Below are 15,733 nucleotides of genomic sequence, written 5' to 3'. Positions count from 1 at the left end.
ACTTTCTGTTGTTTCTGAGTCAATAATTGCATAAGCAACATGGTACCCATCAACAACACAAGCAGTTGCTAGCTGACCTCTATACTTCCCAATCAAATGAGTACCATCAATTGCCAAGTAGGGTCGGAAACCGGCCAAAAGTCCATCACACAAAGGCTTGAATGCAACAAACATCTTCACATACCTCTTTTTTCCTTTGTACTCCATGTGATCAATGGCCACTATGATTCCAGGGGATCTATTTTCAACTTCAGCTTTCCAAGCATATAGCTAGTCAAATGAATCATCCCAATTTCCAAATTGCCTCATCGATGCTAGCTCTCTTCCATAGTAAACTTTGTCGTAATGGATCCAAATCTTGTACTTGTCATGCAACCTCCTTCGTACTGAACCAATGGGCAGTGGCGGTGTGATCCAATTGGGATAGTGGCAAAGAGTTCTTGTAAGAGGGGTGGCTACACGATCTGCACAACCACATGCTGCAGAGCATAGAGAGGACCGGGGAGGCTGCAGCCGGCAATGCGTCAGTGGGCATCGCGGGCGACGACCATTGAAGATTTGCAAGGGAGGAGGCTAGGACCCGGGGAGGCCGCGTCTGGTGAGGCGACGTCATGAGATCAGATGGCGGTGGTCGCTCGTGCTACCCGCCCTGCCCTGGGTTTCCTAGCGCCCCGCCCTGGGGTTCTGCGCAGGTGGTGGCGGCGTGGTCCCACAGTGACCTGAGGTCCGCGATCTCGGTGGTCAGTGGAGGGTAGATGTTGGCGGTGGCGGCGTGCTTCAGGATCGAGGGGGTAAGGTGGACCGAGAGGAGCCACGGTGTAGGTCTTTTTCTCGTTTTGTGCGAGGTGCTGTAAAAAAATCCCCGAGGTAGATGGTAATGGGAGGTGGGGCAAAAATGACTCAGACAAAATAGATGGTGATGGGAGGTGAGGCAAAAAAATCCATGTAGAGGAAGCACCAAGTCCCTTTTAGGAGTAGAGATACTATTATTAAAGGGGACTCTGTAGTCGTTTCTTAAGTTTTGCACGTAGCCATCAATACGGAGAAATCATTGCAGCTATATCTTGCCCAATCTCTGCCTCAGACACAACAACATGTAACTAATTTGCCATGCAGTTAATTAGATAGTAATTAATTTATTAAAAGTATCATCGAGTGTTGGACGAAAGGATCACGTTAATTATAAAGAGTTTCATTCTTTAGACGGTAGGATCACTTTAATTATAAAAGTATTATCAAGCCCTGGACGAAAGGATAACGTTAATTATGAAAGAAAATATCACCAAGCATTGGACTGTCAATTAGTTGGTTTGTTTGAAAATTATACTACATCCGTAGCTTTCTTTGATGGTTACTTATGCAATTTGTGACAATTATACTATGAACGTTGACATTTTATTTGATATAGTGACAACTGTGTACTGTCTTTATATCGCTAGTTTCCTTGAAATAGTGGTATCTTTCCTTCTCGGTGCAAGACACTGAGAAAGGTTCAATACCATTAATCAAGTGAGTCAGAGAACAAAATCCACACGCGATCGCCCAGCCCTCTCGCTTGTGACTCCGTTCCCGGCTCAGATCGGCTGGTGTTGAGTAGCAAGTCATTTGCTGACTTAGACAGAGCATATCAACCCTGCAATGTTCATCTAAGGCTGCAGCACCACTCACTTTTGTCGCTTTTTTGGAGGACTCAACTTTCTCACTCGGTGCGAAGGAGGTACCCAACGCAAATCTAGTAGAATGTCCGTGCATTGCCACGGCCACGGTCATTTAATTTTTTATTGAACGTACATTAATTCTCATATCATGTACCTTATATACCTTAATAGTTGATCTCCACTATCTCAATTCTCTGAACATGTACACATGCCACCTCACTGCATATGTCACATTATTATTCCATTAATTATTTCTCTTGACAAGCATGGAAAATGTTATTTAGAGCATCTCCAACGTTGGCCCCCCGGGGGCGCCTAAAATAGCCGCCTGGGGGTGACCCGGCGCAAAAAATGGGCCTGGGGCGAGTTGGTCCCCAGCCGCCGCCCCCAGGGCCGCCCCAGGCGCGTTAAAAAAATTGTATAGCAGATTGAGGCAAAGTTCGGCTGAAACATGACAAATTTCGGCAAACTTGGGCATATATTCGCGGATTTAGTCGAGTAGTCGCCATCTCATTACATACACTAGATCATGAAAGCGCACGTTGTCGCGCCCTCCCATTTGTATGAAAAATAGACGGCAATTACCGTTAATAAATTCTCCCTCTGTAAAGAAATATATAATTGTTTAGATCATGATCTAAACGGTCTTATATTTCTTTACACAGGGAGATTGGAATTTCCATTAACAAATGAAGACGCATAACATAATAATTAAACTTTACAAACTTACTGGTATAAATTTGTCAGCAATAAAATCGGGAATTCTAATCATTTTTCCAAACCAAAGATACACATGTGTAGAACATAGCTCTATCAACAAATTTCTGAATGATTGACACAAAATCAGCAAAGTTTGGGACCCGATTGTGGTGATCAGATCCACTTTGAAATAAAAAGCATGTACTTTGATAGTTTTCATAAATATAGACAACAATGTAATAACAATGAAAGCAATAGTATATATTATACTGATTATTAACACGGTGCTATTATCCCATAGAACATCTAACTACACCAGCTCAATAAAAAAGTTATAAGTTCATAAGCTTTTTTTCCCTCAGTGAAGTTGCCATAGAATTTGATAAAGTACATTCTTATACCATTTTTTCGGCCCATTCCACACGTTCAAATTCAAAACAAAGTTCTAGAACTTTAAGATCAGAAGGTATTCTCGCTGCTGCGGTCTATTAAGTCGTGACTATAATAATCCTTTCATCCCGAAGCAACCAGGCAGGAAGGGGGTTGAGGAGTGTCAGAACCCATGTGCAGGAGCTCACCAGCTATAGCTGCTGTATTCACCTACAAATAAAGGAATTCACAAGGACACAAATGATTTACAAAGTGCGGCAACATAATCACATTTGGTAGAAGGCAAGTCCATAAATGGCAGATCCAGTCAATAAGCTATTATCGCTTTCAACGTCAGATGATTTATGGCTGAAGTGTATAATGATTTTCCGATGATGGCAAGTGCAACTTAGTGTAGAAGAGAGCACATGATTTTTGTGAGAAGAAAGATATATTTTTTTTATTGAAAAGGAGGAAAGCCCCCAGCCTCTGCAAAGAAGAAAGACATGTGATAGGAAAGTATACCTTGTTTCAGCCTTTGCAGATTGTAAATTATCATTTTTATGTGCCACATGGAATTTAGAAACTGCACTGCAAACTTGCCATCACAATCTATATGCTACATAAATTAACAACTAAATACATGGTCAGCTATAGAGCACATGGACATCATTAACACTGTCTAAAATATATGGAGAATGCTGCTGCTGCCGGTGTCCACAATTCCTCCACTATCTAATATCTAAAAGGAAAATCTTGTCTGTTTATAACTTGATGTGATCACTGATCCCACATGGTGCATTGTGTAATCTTTCCTGCACCTTTGATTTTTTTTTTTTTGTGATATGCAGATTAACTCGCAACCCAGGTCAAATCCACGCCAACTTACCCACTTGATGATGCATAAACATTAGGAAAATTAGGTTTTTTAGAAGGGGTGGAGTAATCTCAAATCCAAACTATTATCAACTCCTAATCAAACTAATGGACCAACCAGTTAGTTAGAAGATGGTGTGTTTGCGTATCAATCAATTCAACGACGATGCATATGCTATCCACGATGGCATGGGAAAGAATCTCCCACGAGGAGGGAGAGTCGAACGGAAGATGGGGAAGATAGTGGTTCGTGGCGGGGGAGATGGTACCACTGTACCAGCAGGGAGGGGTCGAGGAGGAGCTCCATGCGTGGGAGTTTCGTTGAAGCCTCAGGCCGCGAAGAGAGCGAACGAACTCACACCTCTCCTTGTGCCCCCACAAGCCTGGTTTCCTTCTCCGGCGTACAACAACGGCGACGGCGGCGGAGAGGAACACGGTTTCGTGAGCAATGGGAGGGAGGCAGGGAATCCACGCCTGAACGGTTCTCCTTTTGGGCCCTTCTGCGGATAACATGGTTAAACGGCCCAATTAACGAGAGGACCCCTAGGTCACCGCGCGGAGCAGCGGCCCGGCTACTGTGATCTGGAACGTCCAGTACCGTGATCCAACGGCAAAAAACGTGAAATTGCTGAGGAAGTCCGTAGCTAGCTGCGTTATACTGTTTAGTAATAGCAAATATATAAACTAATAAAAAACTGGCTAAATGTCGAGTAGTTGCCGTCATCGCCGCCATCGTCGGCCTTCTCCTCCTTGACTCGGGCGCCCCTGCTGGACCCCTCCCCGGCTGGTGGCGGCGGCGGCGCGTCGTCGTCGTCGTCGCTGTCGTCGATGATGACGACTACTCCTTCCTCGCGGCCTCGGCGGCGCTGCGCGAAGCGCCGCAGGGTGGCGCACTGGCGCTCCCTCGACATCTTCAGGGAGTCCTGGCGTGCCCATTCAAGGGCCGCGTCGTCGTCGAGCTCGACCTCGCCGTGCTCCGTCTTCACCGGCGCCAGCCCCTGCTCCGTCTTCACCAGCGCCAGCCCCAGCTCCGTCTTCGGCTTGACGAAGCGCGGAGGAGGAGCCGACGAGGAGGGGCGCCGGCCGCCCTCGCTGATGATGATGCCGGCGTTGCGAGTGCGCCGGCCGAGCGGCGTCTCCGCCGCGGGCTCGGCCTTGACGCCGAGCAGCGTCGGAGTGCCAGAGGATTGGGAGGAAGACCGCGACAAGGAAGAAGAGGAGGAGGAGCCGAACCTCCTTGGCGCCCATTGCCCGTCGCGTCGGCGGTGCGCCGGGGCGGCCACCCTCGCCGGGGATACGCCAACGGCGGGTTGTTGCCGCCCTCAAGTGTGCGGCCGGGGGCGCCCCACCACAGGTGGCGCCCCTTGCTGTTCTTCGGGCCGCTGACCACCGGCGCATCGTTGGTGGACGCCAGCCGCTGCTGCTGGCGGCACTCGAAGTACGCCGCCCAAGCCGCGTGCTTGTCGGAGGCGTACTGGGGGGGGAGGGAGAGCTCGGCGATGATGACGGAGGTGCGCACGATCTCGACCTCCTCGGCGAAGTAGGAGGGTTTGGCCACGGCGTCGGCCAATGGGGGAATGGGCACTCCCCTGTTGCTGAGCCTCCAGCCCGTCGGCCCGGCGCGCATGTCCGGCAGCGCCGAGATGTTTGCCTGGAACAAGAGCCACGACTCCTGTTCGCAGAGCGAACGGCGGCCGAAGCCGTTGGCCGCCGCCTCATCTCCGGGGAAACGCTCGACCATCGGGAAAGGGGAGGGAGATGGAGGGGCTGGGCAGCGGCACACGGGAGAGGGAGGGCTGGGGGAGAAGAGCTCGGCGACGGCGATCGAGAGAAGTAGCGCTCATCAGAGGCGAGCGAGGCCATATATAGCCACGCCGCGTCCGTGTGTACGCGTCCGAGGGAGGGGAGCCGTCGGCGCGCCGCCCCGTGACGCGCCGCCCGTGAGGAATCAATGGCAAAGCTGACCGGCGACAGCCTTGCCATTGATTCCCCGTGGGAAACCGAGGCGTCGGGAGAAGATGAGGCGGGCGGTGTCACTGACGCGGCTGGCCCCCAAAACGATTCGCCCGACGCCCCCGAGCGCCCCCCAGCGCGCTGGTTTCGGGTTGGGTCCGCCGGCGTCAATTTCGGCTCGAGCCGGCGAAAAATGGGCCCCTAGGGCGCGTCTGGGCCGATTTTTTGGCACCGGCGGCCGAAAAGTCGTCTGGAAGGCCTTGTTGGGGCGCGGCTGGAGATACTCTTATAATCTCTCTCAATATGCACACATCCAAACTCTCTATAACATACGACCTCATAAATCACACTAATTATATACCCCGCAAAAAATCACACTTACTATATTTCTCTAAACATGCATGGGAAATACTATGTAAGCGTACTAGACATTTCCCGCATCTCTTTGAAGGAGCCAAGACAATCCTAGCGAAGGAAAAATAAGTCAACCGCCTCCACGAACAACCCCAAAGCCCGAAAACAAGGTGGCCAAATCTGGTTGGCCTTCATGCCGAGTCTTCCTCCGCCGTCAACTCGACACCGTGGTAACCAACAGCCAGCTAGAGAGAGAGAGAGTGCGCTTATTCTCGAGAGAAGATTGGCGCAACGAAACATGCGGTCCCCTATGTACGTAGACTCACGGCACACGGCTAGATCACATGCTGGGCATATTTAGGACTGTTTGAGAGGAAAAAAAAAGAAATAAGCCAGTCTTCTCACCGCACAGTAACCACCCCTGAGATTCCTGAAAAAAAATAACCACCCCTGTCTGTTCAAAAAAATAAAATCAGCCACTCTTCTCACCGCATAGGTGCATCAGTCACTTCCCCTCACCGCACAGCAGCCGCTCACCAAGTTGGTTCTCCCCACCACGGCGTCCCTCCGCCGCTTCCTCTCCCCGCCAGCCGTCACGGCCTCGCCCTGCCCCGCTTCGACCTCGCCCCGCCCCGCCACGGCCTCGCCCCGCCGTGTCCTCTCCCCACCATAGCGAACATCGCCAGTATCCCCTAGACCGACGCTGCCGCCGGCGTCCATCCTCGGTGACGATGGCTCGGTGCAGCTCCTGTCCAAGGCGGCCGCAGAAAATATCATCAAGCATTGGACTGTCAGTTCGAGCATCTTCAATAGACGATGTATATTTTGGTGCTCCAAACCGGTGATGGTCCAAATTTGGAGTACCAAAAAATGCTTTTAACATCTCCGAAAAAGGCTCAACTCCAACATGATCCAAAATGGAGATGTAAATAAAAGAGCAACTCCAACAGATGGTCCAAAACAAAGATTAAAACGACCAACTACTACTTCATCTCAACATAGTTCAAACATGAAATTCAACATAGTTTCATACATAAATTAAACTACTACCTATTCGAACTACCAGATGAAACTACTCCTCGTCGTCGGAGCTGCGGAACTGCTCTCAAAACTCGTCCTTGGCCGGGTCATCGCACCCCTCGTCCTCCTCCTCAGAGTCACCCCAGTCCTCATCCGACGACTCGATATGGATCATAGTCGAGGGGCCGGCCTCGTCCTCCTTCTTCACCCCCTTCTTTTTCGTCTCGACGTCGCGCTTCCAGTAGTGCTCAAGCTCGGCCTGGACGTACTGTGGATGCTCTCGCGCAAACCGAGCCATCGCCGCCTCGTCACTCTCGCCGGGAGCGACGAAAACCCCCGGTCTCTTCTTCGCCTTCTTCACCGGCATCTCCTCCATCCGGATGCCCTGCGGCATGAGCCACTCCGCCACCGTCTGGGTCTCGACTTCCAAGATGTTGAGGTCTGACTTCGGCCATCCGGCACGCCACACCGCCACATCGTAGTCACGTGAGGCCTCATCCGCGGTGCGTGCCGAGACACCAACACCGCTTGGCGTCGGAGAACTCCACTCCGAACTTTTCGTAGGGCTTCTCCCTCACGCCGAAGAAAACGGACTTGCCCTTCGGCGTTTTCTTCGGTGCCACCAGGGAGCGGGCGGCGGCGGCGTGCGGCGCGGGGCGGAGGCGGATGGAGCGGGGCGGCGGACGGACCGGAGGCGGAGGCGGCCGGAGCGGGGCTGGGCAGAGGACGGACCGGAGGCTGAGGCGGCCAGAGAGGAGGAGGACGGGGTCGGGGCGGGGTGGAGGCGGACGTGATGGGGCGGCGCGGCAGCATGCGGCGGCCCAGGCGCGGTGGAATTGGCGGCGGGGGTGGATCTACGGCGGGGCGGCGTCGGGGCGGGTCACGAGGCCGAAGAGGAATGAACTGGCGGTTGGTCGTTTGGCGGGCGGGCGCAATTTTTACATCAGTTTTATCTCGTCCTGTAAATTTGCATCAAGAAGTTTTCAATTTTACATCTCGTGACTCCGGTGACCGCTCGCCGGTCCATCGCTACCTCGTTGCCTCCCTTGCCCCCCCCCCCCCCCCCCCGCCGCATTTCTGCCCGACGTCGAGCCTGTTCGGCCACCGTCACCGTCACCGGAATCAAGGTGATAAGCCGCCGCTGTCGCTATTGTTGATTCGCTGGATTGCTTCGTTGCTTCTTCGTCGGGCGCCGCATCTCACCTTGCTTGCACACCGCTGCAGGTCATTTTCTCTCATCGCCGCCGGCCTGTTTTCTCTGAATGACACCGGCCGACCGGCGCACCACCACCGCACCGCAAGTGTTTGACGAATTGCCTAGGTGATTTTTTTGGTCATTTCTTCGTGAACAGAGCCGTTTGGGTTGAACCTGGCCATTTGAAATGTAGATGAAAAGGTTGAGGGAGATGGCCTTGGAGGACTCGTCGTCATCCGAAGAGGAAGAAGAAGACGATGACTTTGAGACCGTTTTAGGCATGATTTTCAATGATGATGTTCGGCGGCCGAGGAGAGGATCACAGTGTGGCTGCATACACATCAACCTTGATAGAGGGGAGGGTCATGCCAAGATCATGAGAGACTACTTTTGACACAAAGCCAACCATCCGGAGAAGTACTTTCGCCGGCGCTTTTGGATGCACACAAGTCTTTTTCTGACTACTGCAAAAGCCGTTGAGAGATATGATGACTAGTTCAAGCTCTGGAGAAATGCATGTGGAGAGATAAGTGCAAGCCCTCTGATGAAGCGCATTGCGGCTGTGCGAGTCTTGGCATATGTGTGTTCGGTTGATACAATCGATGACTATGTTCGAATTGGTGAAGACACAATCTTGGAGGCTGTTTGAAGGTTCACTAAAGCAGTGATCACTGTCTTTGGCCTGGAGTACTTGAGAGGAGCAACCGAGGAAGACACCCAGAGGCTGATGACTAAGAGTGAAGCAAGAGGATGGCAAGGAATGCTTTGATCAATTGACTGTATGCAGTGGACATGGAAGAATTGTCCTCCAGGGTACAAGGGTCAGTACAAAGGCCACTACAATGATTCAACGATCATTCTTGAGGTAGTTGCATCGAAGGATCTTTGGATATGGCATTTATTCTTTGGTTTGCTTGGCTCTCACATTGACTTAAATGTGTCGGCGAGACACCGCTGTTTTCTAGGCTTATTATAGGCGATGCTCCTGCTTGCAACTACTCGGTCAACGGGCACATCTACATGATGGGTTACTACCTGGCGGATGGAATCTATCCACCATGGGCCACCTGGTCAAAACAATACCGAGTACAAAAGGTCACAAAAACATTCACTTTGCCCAATGTCAAGAAGCTGCTAGGAAAGATGTTGAGAGAGCCTTCGGTGTGCTTCAGAAGCGCTTTACAATTGTTCCTGGCCTTGCCGAGTACTGCAACTCCAAGGTCCTATGAAGGATCATGACTTGTTGCATCATATTGCATAAAATAATCATTGAAGATGAGAGGGATATGCCTGAGAACTTTCGGCACGTCACAAACAGGACTCTGGTTGAGCCAGAGCATGATACGAACATGATCTTGGCATTCCTTGAGGAGCATTGCAAGATCAAGAACCATCAAGTTCGTGCTCAACTCCAACAAGATCTTGTTGAGCATCACTGGCAATGTCTTAGCGAGCCCTAGCTATTCTATCACATGCTATTTGCTACATTTCAACCATTCGGCGTGTTTGAATTTGAATAATTCGGTTTGTAAACTATATTCGTGATTTTGTTGAACATTCAAATTCATGTTTTGTTTCTACATGTGTGCTAATATGTAGTTGCAATTTATACTAGTATACAAAGTTTAGAGGTGCGTGGACAGGGGTGCGTGGAAGCTTGCTATCTATGTGCCAGAGCCGTGAGTTGGTTGCGAGACCTTATGGGTTTCACCTCTAGCCTACACCAACTTGTTTGGGAATAAAGGCTTTGTTGTTGTTGTTGTTGTATACAAAATTATATTTAAAGGACAGATTAGCTAGGTCCGGCCAAAACTCAGTGATCGTACAAATACTCCACTAAAAAATTAGTCAACCCGATAAATCGGTTAGAAATGCCCTTAGATCAGTACTACGGAGGGAGAGAGACAGCGAGAGGGCACCAGACCAGCTGACCGGGTGTGAGGCGACGACCCCCATAAGCGATGACCTTCTCATTTTTTTTCGATCGAACTTTTTGAAGCGAAGACTTTGACTTAGCAAGAGCGATGCGACCCACTTGATCGGCCGAACATGGCGTCAGTTGGCGTAGCGTCGAGCTAGAAGTACTATTTATCTTCATTCTCTTTTCCTCTTGCTAGTAAAATGGCTATGGGCACCGCGCAGCTCCTCCTCCTCCTCCTCGCTTGCTTACACTGTCCTCTTGCTGCCGCAGTTGCTCCGCCGCCATTCTCGTTCAGCTTCGACTTCACCAACACATCCAGCTACCGCCAAGATGACCTCAAGTTCGAGGGCAACGCAACTGTGCACGGCAACCTGGTCGACCTCACCTGCAACTCGTTCGGGAAGGACTCGAAAGATTGCGTGGGACGGGTGTCGTACGCGCACCGAGTGCCGTTCTACGACAACCTCACCGGCGAGGTAGCCAGCTTCCAAACGCGCTTCACCTTCGTCATCATGTTGGACAACAATACCATGAACTACAAGGGTGATGGCATGGCTTTCTTCCTCGCCTATTACCCATCAACCATGCCGGCGACCTCTGGTGGGGGCAACCTCGGCCTCATGTCCCAAGTCGACGGCAAGAGGACCACCTTCGGCAAAGACCAGTTCATCGCTGTGGAGTTCGACACCTACAACAACTCCTACGACCCCAGCACCACCTTCGACCACATCGGCATCGACATCAACTCTGTCATGGATTCGGTGAACACAACAAGATTGCCCAACTTCAGCCTCAACGGTTCCATGACCGCCACCGTCACCTTTGACAACACTAGCCGGATGCTGATCGCCGACCTGCGGTTTGATGACAATGATAACTATCGTCCCGTTCAGGTTAGCACGCAGTTACCCCATCCGGTCACCACCTTGCTCCCGGATCAAGTTGCCGTAGGGTTTTCTGCAGCCACCGGCTCGGGCATGGAGCTGCATCAGTTACTCTCGTGGTCATTCAACTCCACGCTTGCTCCGCCCCGGAAAGGTGTTACTCCCTCCTTTCTGATTTATCAACCATAATACTCCCTCCAATCAATATTATTTATCGCTCGAACCGATGTATGTAGCATTAAAATACATCTAGGTACATCTGTTTGAGCGACATGTAATATGGATGAGTACCTTTATTTCTTGAGATAATGGCATGGACACGATGAATTAATTAGTTTTATAATCACCAGTGTCATTTTGGTGCATGCATGCAGATCATGACAAGAAGGCAGCGGTTGTTGGATGGTTGATTGGAGGAGCTATGGCGTTGCTTGTGTTGTGGTGCATCATCTCGTATTTCAAGTGGACAAGGAGCACAAGTCAAAACTTTCTGGCTCCAAGTGGAGGAGCCAGACAGCTCGAGTACCGTGTTCTGGCTGCTGCAACGGATGACTTCTCTGAGGAGCGGGTTATTGGGCAAGGTGCCTTTGGAGTAGTCTACAGGGGCACCTTCTTCAAGGTACCATCATCAGGTGCGCCCTCGAGAGAATCCGATGGTCCGTCCTCCACGGAATCTTGTGCGTCTTCAAACTCGAGCTCGAAGGAATCCGCAGATGACATCGAGGTGGCTGTAAAGAAGATCAAGAATGGGACAAAGGGAGGAGACTTCTTGGCCGAGATGAACACCATTAGTGAAGCCAAGCACAAGAATCTCGTGAAACTGAAAGGTTGGTGCTGCAGGGAAAACAATCGGAACTTGCTCGATTTCATGTGTTGGTGCTGCAGGGAGAAGAAGGATGCCGAGCTCTTCCTGGTCTATGAACTCGTGCCGAACGGTAATCTGTACTACCACCTAAGCGAGAGTGAGCAAGTAATAGCATGGCCAACAAGGTACCATCTATCATGCATTTTTTTGTCTTGGTATTATATATTTTCGCAAGGATCTTTTCTATACTTACTTTTTTTATACTAATAAAGCAAAGTGCGTTTCGAAAAAAAATTCATCCGTTCATGGTCCAAAATTATTTTATTCTACTCAAGGTGGAACTAAATTATTATGCGCTTGTCTACTAGAAAAAGAATTTTCATACATGGGCCGCGCGCTATGGCTCAGCGAAGCCAGCCCATTTATTTTTCTGCCCATGTAGGTGGGAAATTTCTATTTTCCTCACAGGGCGACAAATAGTCAGAGTTTCACATAGAACAACCAATAATGAGCTGGCCCATTTTTCTTTTTTTTCTTTATTTTACTTCTGTATTTACTCTCCTTTCCCTATCTCTTTTTTCCCATCCAAGTTTATTTTTGTTTTAGAATTTATTTTGTGAAGTAGAAATTCTCAAAAAATGTTTAGAATTCAAAAATTATGTTGCTATTTAGAAAAATATTCGGAACTTGCAAAAATTGCCATTTTTTCTAAATATTGTTTTTAAAAATTGTTCAAGATTTCTAAAAAGAAAAAAAGGCATTTCAAAAGATGCTCCAAATTTGAAAAACATTTATGTTTTAGTAAAATGTTAAAAATTTAAAATATTGTTAGTGTATAAAAGATACAGATTTTCTAAAAATCTTATGAATTTTCAACACATGTTCCTGTTTTAAAAAAATGGTCACAAATTCAAATGTTCATATTTTTATAAAAAAATTTGATGTTTTCAGAAAATATTTGTAAATTTTAAAAGATGTCCCCTTTCATATTTGTTCGCATTTTTCGAAAGTGTACATAATTTTTTAATAACAGTTCAAGATTTAAAAAAATGTCATGTTTTCAAGAATATTCAGAAACTTCAGACCATAAAATCCCCTGATTGAAAGGATTGAAGGGAAGAGGAGATTGAATAACTCATGGGACTTCTCTGGCATACGGTGACGTAACAAAACTCTTAGATGCCCTCGATCAATTAATGGAAAAATAGCTGACTGAATCCTTCACACACGGCGAAACCAAGAAGCTAAATATTCGTTTTTCGTGTGCACACAGGATTTTGCTTGCACATATAATTCTCTCTAACTTTAAATGCATACTATTTTATCTCCCGTTGCAATGCACGGGCATATGTGCTAGTTATTATTAAAACAAGAGACTGAGAAACCACACCACATAAACTTAAAATATATAATCTGTCGATTTAGATAATATGGTTAAGATTAAATAAATGTGTTTCCCCTAAAAAAAGATCAAATAAATGTATAGAAGTTACATACAATAATAATAATGCGAGCAACTGTTATCCTGAGAAGTATGACACATTAACGTAAAGAAAAGATGTTACATATGTACTCACTCGGTTTTGAAATATAAGGTGTATTTTTTTCAAAAGTCAAATTATTTTATTTTTGACCAAGTTTATAGCAAAGTACTATACCAAATAAATAAACTATGATAATAATTTCTTGATGAAGCTAATGATATTGATTTGATATTGTAGATATTAATAGTTATCTCTATAAACTTGATCAAATTTAGAGAAGTTCAAGTTAAACAAAGAGTAGCGCACCTTATATTTTAAGACGGAGGTAGCACGTGATGGTACTGTAGTAGCGCATAGCATGGCCCGATGGAATCGTCCGAATATCTCTTTTCCAGGCTGTTGCTAATGTCCAGACATGTTGTCTTTCTAGGTAATAATGTGCACTCTTTTGATCTCGAACAAACTTACTTCTCCGGAAGAGAGATATTCAGAAAACCCGTATTTCCAGTCCTGTTGTGTTTCTAGAATGTTGATCTTTAGCACATAGATGTGTTCGCAAACAATGAAATAATGAAAGTACAATTCTCGCCAATGTTTTCACCAAACAACCAAACAATGAACGTAGAATTCTTGCCAATCTTATCACCGTCATCTTTTTGTATCATTTGTATGTTATATAAATGATAATGCAGTGACAAGAATAAGTTCAATAACATTTGGCTGGATGTTGGAATACTAGGGGAAATCCTAAAAGTATATTGGGTGCAAATATAAATGTTGAGGGGGTGGTGGCGGGGGTGAGAAAATGTGGAATAGTGGAAGCTAATTTTTTTTCAAGATACATCAGAGATTGACGTATCAAGATCATAGATAGAAAATGCCTAGAAAGGCAGACAGTTTTACAACTTAGCCACTTCTATGAAAGCCAATGTTCGGCATGCTGATGACTCAGTACTAGCCCACTGGTCTACTCTAATCGGGAGCGATCCAACCTCTCATAGCAGCCCTGCCGCCCTCCAGTCTTGCCCTTCTAGATCAATCTTCTTGAGGAGATCACTTGTGGAAGTTGCCGCTCCATTGAACACTACATCGTTCCTGTGCTTGCACAACATCCAAGCAACCAATGCAATGACGGTCCATGTCTCCTTCCTAAGTTTTGGATGCAGGTTAATAGAGGCTAAAAATTAGTACCAAACCATACTGGTAGGCATGTAGGGACAAAGACACTAGACTTTTTGGTCTTTCATGGTCAGGCATCCAAACTTATACCTATTTTTTTATACAAATGACGGAAATATTTCTATGAAATGTTAACCATGTTTTTCTGAAGATACACATTTTGGCTATATTTTCTTATAAAAAAAACTGATGTGGCGGCGAATCAAATAAATATATTGTAGACAAAATTACGGAACATACCGTTATTAACATTCCACTCATTCAATAATTTGTTGGTCTGCCTATTTTTTAGGTACCAAATTGTGAAAGACATAGGCTCGGCCCTTGTTTACCTCCACCACGAGTGCGAACCTTACATTCTGCACAGAGATATCAAACCAGGCAACATACTCCTAGACAACAAATTCAATGCCAAGCTTGCTGACTTCGGGTTGTCGAGGATCGGCAACCAGGATAACATGACTTTGATGACAACCGCGATAGGGACGGAAGGGTATATTGATCCAGAATGTAGGAAAGATGGGAAAGTCAAGTTCTACCCTAAATCCGATGTCTACAGCTTTGGAATCGTTCTGCTAGACATTGTATGCACAGGGAAGTCCAGGGAGCGAGTCTGGGAGTTGTACATTAGAGGCAAGGTCATGGAGGCTACAGATGGAAGGCTTCATGGCGGCGACGATTTGGACAGGAGGCAAATGAAGAGCGTGGCTGTCCTCGGACTCTGGTGTTCTCTTCCTGATGGTGCCAAGAGGCCTACCGTTCGGAAAGCAATGGAGGTCCTGGAACGTGATGAGTCGTTGCCTGACCTTAACTACCGGGTGAACACTTCGGTACCCTCAGCCTCAGGACATCAACACATCGACACCAGTAGCTCTGACCAGCAGGCATTTATGTCAGATGAAAGCTAGATCTTTCAGTGAGCCGCATGCATGACTTTTGGGATGGTTACATCGGTCGACACAGGCTGTTTCTTATATATATGCATGCATGCATATAGCTGGCTCTCAAGGTTCCTAGCTCAATCGGACGGGGCGTGCACCCTTCTTATACATCTCATGGTTAATACTATCTTGCTATTGCAGTTTGCATCTAGTTGGTCTTTGTTTGCTTTCATGTTGGTTTGGCTATACGTGCAAATGTAATAAACAGTTACGATACACAATGTAAACAGTATTTTTTCATTGCATTTACGTTGGTTTGACTATATAGTACGTGTGGACGTAACAAAAGGTTATGTTTGATGGCTGCTCTTGTTTTCATTTGTATTATTACTGTACAGTTGTGTGTGCTTCTGATGGAGACGAGCTTGTAAGACATATGATTTGGGAACTGCTCG

The 15,733-nt window shown here is 47.4% G+C and overlaps 1 protein-coding gene across 1 annotated transcript; it reads left to right on the top strand.

Moving 5' to 3' along the window:
- Window positions 1-10,251: 10,251 nt before the first annotated feature.
- Window positions 10,252-15,525, top strand: LOC123038737 (L-type lectin-domain containing receptor kinase IX.2). The gene is made up of 3 exons (XM_044462228.1): window positions 10,252-11,083; window positions 11,304-11,919; window positions 14,690-15,525. Exons 1-3 carry the CDS (start codon window positions 10,252-10,254, stop codon window positions 15,303-15,305), a joined length of 2,064 nt encoding a protein of 687 aa, XP_044318163.1. The 3' UTR covers window positions 15,306-15,525.
- Window positions 15,526-15,733: the final 208 nt, after the last annotated feature.

This window comes from Triticum aestivum, chromosome 2B, assembly GCF_018294505.1.
Source record: "Triticum aestivum cultivar Chinese Spring chromosome 2B, IWGSC CS RefSeq v2.1, whole genome shotgun sequence".
NCBI lineage: Eukaryota > Viridiplantae > Streptophyta > Magnoliopsida > Poales > Poaceae > Triticum > Triticum aestivum.
Note: the sequence above shows the minus strand (reverse complement) of the source record. Positions and strands in the feature narration are given on the sequence as shown.

Coding starts and splice junctions, on each gene's coding strand:
- LOC123038737 (XM_044462228.1), top strand. CDS start 10,252: ATGGGCACCGCGCAGCTCCTCCTCCTCCTCCTCGCTTGCTTACACTGT. Junction 11,084..11,303: donor GCTTGCTCCGCCCCGGAAAG/GTGTTACTCCCT, acceptor GCATGCATGCAG/ATCATGACAAGAAGGCAGCG. Junction 11,920..14,689: donor GTAATAGCATGGCCAACAAG/GTACCATCTATC, acceptor CCTATTTTTTAG/GTACCAAATTGTGAAAGACA.